The sequence below is a fragment of the Myotis brandtii genome, unplaced genomic scaffold, assembly GCF_000412655.1.
Source record: "Myotis brandtii unplaced genomic scaffold, ASM41265v1 scaffold236, whole genome shotgun sequence".
Taxonomy (NCBI): Eukaryota; Metazoa; Chordata; class Mammalia; order Chiroptera; family Vespertilionidae; genus Myotis; species Myotis brandtii.
The window spans coordinates 1,516,573-1,525,451 of NW_005358901.1; the positions used below are offsets into that span (position 1 = coordinate 1,516,573).

Genomic DNA, 8,879 nt, shown 5'->3' on the forward strand with positions numbered 1-8,879 from the left:
CGTGCCCAGGCCACGCGGGGGTGGGCGGGGGTTCCTGCCTCAACCGCGCCCCCAGCCCCGGCCAAAGCTTCCCAGACACCTCCCCCGTCCATGTCCTTGGTCTGGTTGCTTGGACCCCCAGGGTCCTGCTCGAGATCCCATCATCACCATGTAGCCCTGATCGAGGTTTCCTGAGTTCCTCTCTGTCACCTCCATTCAGGCCACCAAGCCCATCTGCAGAGCCTGGCAGTTCAAAGAGCAGGAGGAACAGAGATGGCTCACCCCCATCTTTCAAACCCAAATCCTAAACCAGGCTGGAGCCCACTCCACCTCTCCAGTCACCTGGTGGAGGCTTTTTATTTTTATTTATTTTTTTTATTTTTTGAGGCTTTTAAAAAATATATTTTTTATTGATTTCAGAGAGGAAGGGAGATATATTTTTATTGATTTCAGAGAGAGAAACATCGATGAGAATCATTAATTGGCTACCTCCTGCACGCCCCGCTACTGGGGATTGAGCCTGCAACCCAGGCATGTGCCCTTGACCAAAATTGAACCTGGGACCCTTCAGTCTGCAGGCCAACGCTCTATCCACTGAGCCAAACCAGCTAGGGCACCTGGTGGAGACTTTTGCAGTCGGGCTAACCAAAGTCCACTACTGCCCCCCTGGGAGCCCACAGGACAGTCACACCTCTTTGGACCCGTTTTTTTCATCCAGAAAATGCAACAGGAGTCCATACCTTGGCACCTTCAGCAGATAAGTCAACAAGCAGGAGGCGTCTGACAACGGAAGAATGGGAAAGGCTGGGGATCGAGCCTGCAACTGATATTTGTGCCCTTGCCTAGAATCGAACCCGTGACCCATCAGTCCACAGGGCGACGCTACTGAGCAAAACCGTAGGGCATAGTTCTGTCTTTATGCATGCCACGGCCTCACCAGACTGAGCTTGTGGAGTTATGCTGTCACCAAGTGCTGAGTGTTAAATACCAGTGGTGCCCAGCCAGGTTTTGCTTCTCTGGTCTGTTTCCCTCACCCAGGCCTGCTGCAGGGTCCAGAGCCAAGAGCTCTTGAACTGGAAGGTCCCCATCTAGATGGCTGAAGCTCCTCCCAGGGACCATAAGAGGCAAGAGGTGGGCAAACTAACCTTCGAATAACACCCATACCAGCCACACACCTCCACTGTGTTGTCCCCTAAGCTTCTCCCTGCCCCCACTTCTCTGCCAGCCACACTTCCCAGCCTTTGCTTGGCTGTACCTGGAGTATCTATCCTTCTCTCATTGAAATTCTGTTCTTCCTTCAAGGCTCGTCTGACCCTGGGCCTCCACCTCCCACAGGATAAGATTTTCAGCCCTCTGTCCTCTAGGGGAACTCAGCTCATTCTGTTCTGTCTTGTGGGTCCTGTCCTCTGACCTGACTGCAGATGTCCATCCCAGGGCTGGCCCAATGACTCTGAGGAGGAAAGGACCTGCCTATTAGTGGTGGTTGGGGCAAGCCCAGGAGGCCCAGAACCTGTCTACCAGTGGTGCCCTGGGCCTTCAGACAAACTCTCTGGACATCCCTGGAGCAAGGGCTCAGCCCAGCTGGCTGGCTGGCTGGTTCTTTGGGAAGCAGAGGGGCAGCCACTTCCTAAGCAGAGACCTAGTATCCTAAGCAGAGACCTAGTAGCTGGCCCAAGCAGAAAGTGCTGCATGTACCCAGAGTGCCAGCATGCCTGGCCCAGCCCAGCGTCCTGTCTGGCAGAGGGGTCCTTTCCAGAAGTCTCCTCGGCCTTTGGAGAATCCTACTTTATAGGACCTCACAGATGGGGTGGGGCTGTCAAACCCAGCAGCACTGGACCTGCACAGGGGATCAGGCAGGACACCACTAGCAGAGGGGACCTACTCCAAAAAGGCCAGCGTTGGGTCAGCTCATTTGCACGCAGGGGCCACCTCTGTGAAAGCCACCTCTGCGAGAGCCACCACTGCCTCCTCAGAGCAGATTTGAGTTGAAGCTTTGTTTTCCTTCTGTTCTTGTCTCTCTCTCAAGGTCAGAGCTGGAGCAGGGATAGGAACAAAGACATGTGTCCCCCATTCAATCTCTCTGTGCCTGGAGGGGCCCAGGGAGGGGAGGGCTGGGCAGCTCTGAGGCCTGGCCCCAGGCAAGGCAAGGGTGGAGGTACAGGAACAGCTGCCTGGCTGTTCATGGAGACCCCGGCTCAGCTGGAACCAGCCATGGGCACCCAAGAGGCCCTGTCCCCTCCCAGGGGTGGGGGCTGTCCCAGTCTCCATCCTCAACAGCCAAGGGGATCAGCTGGGATCAGGGGCCATTCTGGTGTAAGCTTCCTCTGAAGTCAAGAGTTGGACTTCAGGCTCAGTGTAGGAACAAAGTTTAAGTTTGGGGTTTAATGCTCAGTCAGGGTCAAGGTCATCCAGGGTTCTCTGTCAGCCCCAGGACAGGGTCTTCGATGAGGGTCTATCCTCATCCAACTGGGTCTGCATTCTTGGGCTCCAGGGTATGGCTCAGACTCAGAAAGGATCTTGTCCCAGCCAGACCAGACCTGGCACCTAGCCTATGCTCAGCACCCACTGCTCATTGACCCCTTACCCATCACTCACCACCCACTTACCCCAGTCCAGCACCCACTGAGCCTTCACCCACCACCCAGTACCTATTACCCATCATCTGCCATCTGGTCCACTGGACAAGTCCCCAGGGTGGGGATCAGTGTCCAGCATCCCTCAGCCTTCAAAGGCCAAAGCACTGTGAAGAAGGCTAAAAATACACAGGGAAAAATTCTCATTACAGAATAAATTAGACCAAATCTGCAGCCTGCTCTGGCTCCAGTGGTTTTCAGATGCCCCAGCTCAGTCAGGTAGATTTCTGGCAGAGAAGAATGGTGGCTTCAGAAGGCAGGGAGCTCCACTGACCCTGGTCAGAGCAGGGCGAGGGCTTCTGTACCAGCCCAGCCCACCCTTGGGATGAAGAATTCCCCCAGGCTGTGGGGGTGTGGCTTCTGTCATTGAAAATAAAAATGTATCCCATTCTCTTGCTGATAAATTAGACTTCCCACCCTCGTGTCCAGCCAGGCCCTTGAAATCTCAGCCAGGACCTAAGATTCCTGCAACTGCCAAGGCCAGCGACTGAACAGGCCCCACACCCCTGCTAGTTCCCTCCTTCCTTCCCACCCTCCCAGCCCTAGGCCTGAACAGAGACACATCCTCCATGGTGATAACCCGCCAGTCTGGGGCTAGACTTTTCTTGAAGGTAGAAACGTTCCAGATCTTCACTGTCCCATAAAAGTGCCCCCAGCTCCCCATGGCTACTGGGCACATGGAATGTGGCCAGTATGACAAGGAATGGGGCTTTTAATTTCTTACTTTGACTGTAAACAGCCACATATGGCTACTGTGCTAAGTAGCACAGGTCTGGGTGCACCTGCACAGCCACACCTGCCCAGAACTAGGACATCATGGGGTGGAGGGAAGCTCATACTCCTCCAGGGAGTATGAGGGGCACTGAGCCACCAGAGAGGATGGGGAATCAGAACTGGGATGCTGGGAACCCCAGGAGGGCACAGCTACCTCACCTGATGACCCTAGGTGAGAGCAATGCGGCCCTGATGGATGCTGGGGCCATGTCCCAGGGAACCCACATTAGAGCCAGCAGAAGAACCACCATCTCCTGCCCTGGCCGATGTGGCTCAGTTGGTTGGGTGTCGTCCCATGTACGATTGCTGGTTTAATTCCCAGCCAGGGCACAGGTTTTACGTTCCGACCTGGCATACTGAAGGCAACTGATAGTTGTTTCTCTCTCTCCCCTTCCTCTCTAAAAACCAATAAAAACATATATATACACACACATAAAGAACCCCCAGTTCCTGGAAGACAACATGACTACCACCCACCACTGGTCTGAGGCAGCCAGCCACAAGCTGCTGCTTTAATGAGCCAGAGGCATCCAGCGTCCAGCTCCCACCTGTCCCCATTCCCAAGATAGAGAAGCCACACAGTGGTCACCTAAGAGCAGGAAACCCTAACCTGCCCACAGCAGAGGGGACAGATTTGCTGCATGTCCAGTGAGCATGTGGAGGGGGATAGAAGTGGTGGGAGGGCCACAAGGGTGCTGGGCTATGGGATGTGCACCCTGATCTGGCACAGGCCCTGGCTCTGTTGCAGGCAGTCTGTGTGCATGTGTGTCCTGTGTCTATCCCTTATGTGTGATAGTCTGTGTCACGTGCTGTATGTGTCCTGTGTCTGTGAGAGGTGTGTGCTGGAAGCCCCTCCCATCCTCATGTGCATGCACATACACAGGGGCCCTCAAAGTGCCAGGATCCAGGCCTTTCATCTCGTGCTGACAGGCCCCTCTCCCGGCTTTTAGCCACTGAGAACTTCCTGCTAATATTGCATTAACCTTGGAGGGGGCTGCCAATTACTCCACACTAATGCAGGGGGATGCAGTGAGGCTGACAGGCGCTGACAGGCACAGGGGCCTGGAAGCAAGGGGCACCCTTCCCCGCCCCACTGGGTGGGCAGGAGGCAGCCGGGCTGGAGGGTGTGCAGTGTGTTCTTGGCTCCAGATGGCAGATGCAGGGTCTCTCCTGACCTCATTAGAGTAATTAATGTGCCTTTTGAAGCTCAAGAAATCGCTCAGAGCTGTGGGAGAGGGACACAGATCACAGGGTGGGGGGACCCGCACAGTGTCTGTGCACCTGTTAAAAGCATGTCCCAGTGAGTCAGACAGGGAGAGAGATAGAGAGCAGAGAGATAGAAGGAAACAGAGGGAGACCAAGTGAAAGGCTGTGTAGATGGAGAGACACAAATAAGGAGGCAGGCAGGGGTTCAGAGGTGGAGAAGACAGAGATGCAGAGACCACAGACAGACATGTGTGGAGAGGGGTGGAGGCAGATAGGAGGGAACAGCCAGAGCCCGAGAGGCAGAGGGTGTGATGTCTGGGTCCTCCAGGGGACTCTGGCCTCACTTCCTCAAACTTCCCTGGAGGATCTGCTGGTGCCTCAGTGCAGGACCCTCCCAAAGAATGGTGGGGAAGTAGGGCAGGGAGCAGTCCAGGAGGGAAGACTTTCTGGAGGTGGCAACTGACACTGGAGGGGGAAGTAGAAGTGTGAGCAGAGTTGAGGGGATGGGGCGGGGAGGGGGAGGCAGCCTGGGGACCAGCTCAGAGGATTGGAGATGGAGAGAGGAGTGACAAGCTGACTGGCAGAAATGACTCCTTTGTACCTGGCAACAGGCAGGGACCCAGGCTCAGCCTCAGCAAGGAGAGTCAGTGGGGCTGAAAGGGACAGACCCAGGGGGCAGGCTTGGCCCATCCCACAGTGAACTCAGGAAGAGGCATGAGAAACAGGGCCCCCAACTGGACCTATTTCCCCACCTGTACAACTGGCTGAGCCCAGGCCACACCTGGGCCAAGCAGGCAGCAGGGCAGAGGCCGGGCAGCACAAGGCTACCACCTAGTGGCTGCTCCTCCTAATGACGTGGCCATGGTAGCTCTGGACAGGGGTCTGGGGTGAGACCTCAGGCAGTGGGGCTGCCACAGGCCAGCCCCTCCCCTCTGAATCTCCAAGATCAAATTTACAGGGGAAAGGAGTGACAGAACTGGACCCTACCCAGACATAGTGCCTTGAAGAGAAAAAAAGCCCAAAAAAGAACCCATCAAACCCCTCACAGGAAATGAGGTCAGGTGCCAGGGTAGGTTCATCAATGATTCCACAGGAGGCTGACAGGGGAGGGGCATGGTGGGCACAGGAAGCTCCAGCCCCAACGGTTCTAGTGGTGTGAATGGGGTGAGGTGAGGATCCCAGAAAATATGGCCTTGAGGGGCCCCAGGCTGAAGGCAGCACCGAAGAGGGAGCCCCTATACAAGGCCTTTGATGGATGAATAAGAGAGCGATGACTGGCAGGTCCTCCCATTTTTCTTGTCTACCTCATGGAATACTCTCTCTAGGCCCAGAGGCGATGACTGACAGGTCCTCCCATTTTTCTTGTCTACCTCATGGAATACCTCCCTGGGCCCTCTGGACCGCTGGGGACAGGTCATAGAAGCTCAGCATAATCACAGATAAGAAAAACCAGGCCTGGATGAAGCCCTGTTCTGCCATCCACCCTGCCTGTGAGCCAGGATGCCAGGTCTGGCCCAATGTGGAGTTGGGTGTCAGCTACAGAACCACTGCTGCCTTTATTGTCCCCAGCCCAGTGGGGAAGGCACTCCCACACAGGACCCTCAGCCCACCTGCCTGCCAGGCCTCAGCTGTGTTCCCAGAGGGAGGGTCAGCAGCACAAGTCACAGTCCAACCAGAGGGTCTCAGAATCCTAGATGGGGATGCCGGGGGCCCCTCCGGTTTGCACCTGGCATCCTGGGTGGTCCTGTGGCAGTAGAGGGCTGAGGTGGCTTCAGGCAGGCTAGGCAGGTCCCACTCGAGCTCTCAGGCCAGCAGGAGAATCGGAGGGTATGTAGGCACTGGGAGTGGACCAAGTCTCTTGTCCTTCCCCCAGGGCTGTTGGGAATACCGCCTCCCTGACCTGAACATCTGAAAGATGAGGGGGAGGAGTGAGAGGTGTGGAGCAATGGGCCTATCCTGATCCACTTCCCCCAACTGTGCCTGAAACACCCTCCAAGTGACTGGGAGCCCTCTCACCTGTCCAGCCCCTGCCCCCAGGACCATTGGGGTCCACCTGCCCAGCTTGCCAGGCCCTGCTCAACTTCGCACCTTGGGGGAAGGAAGAAGGGAGAAGAGGTCCCCTAGCTAGGGGAGGTGGAGGAGACCAGAGGGGCTACCACATCATAGCAATGCGTTACCTGGCAGGCTTAGAAAGCTACGACCGCCCCTTAGACTCTTGGACTCCATACCTATGCCCCCAACAAGCGAGGCTGAACAGCCATCACTTCCTGCCAACTGGTTCGGTGCCCAGAAGCGCGGTTCGGTTCGGTTCGGTCCGGCCCTGGGTCCTTAGTCCTGCCCTTCTTCCTTCCTACCATTCCCTTTGCCTGCTATGATCTTCCTGGGGCTGGAGCCATGGAGAGACCCCCCAACCCATCCCCTCTGCAGCACCCTGCAGTTAATTCTCTATCTCTGACGTTGATCTTGATCTTCAGGGTTGGGCCCAGAGCACTGACCCAAGACTGCAGCCCCTTCCCATCAGCAAGAAATGGGAAACTGAGGCTGGGAGGGGCACATGTCTTGCCCAAGGCTACACAGCCTGGTGGCATATGGATGACCTCAAGAATCAGTGGTCTGGCCAACTCTCCAGCCCTGCTCTACCCACCCACCCAGAGCTTCTGGAGGTGGGGGGAGGACTTCAATACCATCTCAGATTCCTGGTCTCAAAGACGGTTTCCTCATCACTGTCCAGCGAGGCCATGTCAGTGGGGTCCTCAGTGTTAGCCAGGAGGCCATAGCTCCTCCGCTGTGGTTTCTTCAACCTGCAAGCAGTCCCAGGCAGATCAGTGGTTGTCTCGGGTCACCTCCAGTGGCAGCCGATACCCCAACCTGCTTCCTGCCTTCCCCATTATCCTGTGTTGTCTCTGCTCTCCGCCTCCTCTGCCCGACCCTCAAAGCTTTGCTGTGAAGCTTCCTGGACTAATTGTGTTTCTTTGGCCTCACAACAGTCACGGTGGTTAGTGGCTCTTATGTCAATAATGGCAAGTGGATACCTCCTTTGGCAGACTCCCTCCCGGGCTGCGCTGTTATCCTACTCTACTGATGAGAAAACCGAGTCTCAGAGAGGGGTGAGGGTGTACCAGAGACACTGAACTGAGGACTATCTGTCTCAGGCCAAAGCCCCGGCTCCTGACCACTACCAGGGCACCAGGGAAAGGAAGGGAGTCTTCTGAAGCGGATGCAAGACCAAGTACTTAGAGGGAACAAGAGCACTGTGCACCCACAGGAGTGTCGGTAGGGGACAAAAAGGGCCCCTTTAAAGCGTCTGACCATGTTCAGCTCTGTGTGACAAAAGCCCTCTGGAGGTCAACCACAGACAGGAAGTAAACAGGGAAGCCAGGGGACTGAGCCAGAACTTGGCAGGGCATGTGAACCATGGGAAGGAAGAGGAGTCCTCAACTCTCTAGGAAGAACATCAGTGGAACCAAAAAACTGATCGCAGCCAGCCCCAATGCTGAAAGAGTCGGAGAAAGAAGGCGCGGTTCGGTTCGGTTCGGTTCGGTCAGGCCCTGCCTGGGGGGCCCTCCTCTCCATTTCTAGGGTGGGGGACGTCGTGGATCACAGACCCAGGTTGGGCTGGGGGGTGTCGCCTAGCACGGGCTACAGAGCAGAAGCATAAAAGGGCGCATGCCCTCCCCCACCCGCACTGTCCAGCCTGGGTCGCTGTGTTCGAGAAACCCGCTCCTGTGCCCCTGCATTACCAAGCACCACGGTATCACATGACTGCCTATCACCCTCGATCCAGAGGATGCGCTGTTCACGCCCACTCCGGGGGGGCGGGGCGCTCGCCCTTGACACGTGAGGCACAAGGCGCGAGCTCATTGGCACGCCAGGGAGGCCGGCATGCGCCTGACATACCTACAGGCCCGGATGAGGAAGTAGAGCACTGCCAGGCTGAGGAAGCCAGAAAGCACGTAGAAGGAGCGCAGCAGCATCGGGCCTGACGAGCCCTTTGGCCAGGGATGCGTGCTGTTGTGAGGCGCGCCTGGCTGGCTCCCGTTCGTCACGGCCTGCGGTGGCGAGAGCGTAGTCTGTGTGAGGCGTGGCGATGAAGAAGCGGCCCCATGGGTTCCGAAGAACAGCACTGACAGCAGCAACGTTGGCAGGAGCGACCGCGGCGGCAGCACGTACAGCCCCATGGCTCTGCGGAAGTGGTGGCTGCACCCCGCCCCTGCAAGCCCTCCGTCACTCACCCGGCAAGGGGCGGTGCCAACCAATGGCCCGCGGGGGCGGAGCTCGGCGCTGGCG

The 8,879-nt window shown here is 56.8% G+C and overlaps 1 protein-coding gene across 1 annotated transcript; it reads right to left on the reverse strand.

The window, feature by feature from the left end:
• Positions 1 to 6,129: 6,129 nt before the first annotated feature.
• Positions 6,130 to 8,837, reverse strand: LOC102241229 (chromosome unknown open reading frame, human C19orf24). The gene is made up of 3 exons (XM_005866686.2): positions 8,490 to 8,837; positions 7,277 to 7,393; positions 6,130 to 6,500 (listed from the first exon to the last, which is right to left on the reverse strand). Coding segments are annotated over exons 1-3 (399 nt in total). The 5' UTR covers positions 8,771 to 8,837; the 3' UTR covers positions 6,130 to 6,499.
• Positions 8,838 to 8,879: the final 42 nt, after the last annotated feature.

Coding starts and splice junctions, on each gene's coding strand:
- LOC102241229 (XM_005866686.2), bottom strand. CDS start 8,770: ATGGGGCTGTACGTGCTGCCGCCGCGGTCGCTCCTGCCAACGTTGCTG. Junction 7,394..8,489: donor TTCCTCATCCGGGCCTGTAG/GTATGTCAGGCG, acceptor GACTGCTTGCAG/GTTGAAGAAACCACAGCGGA.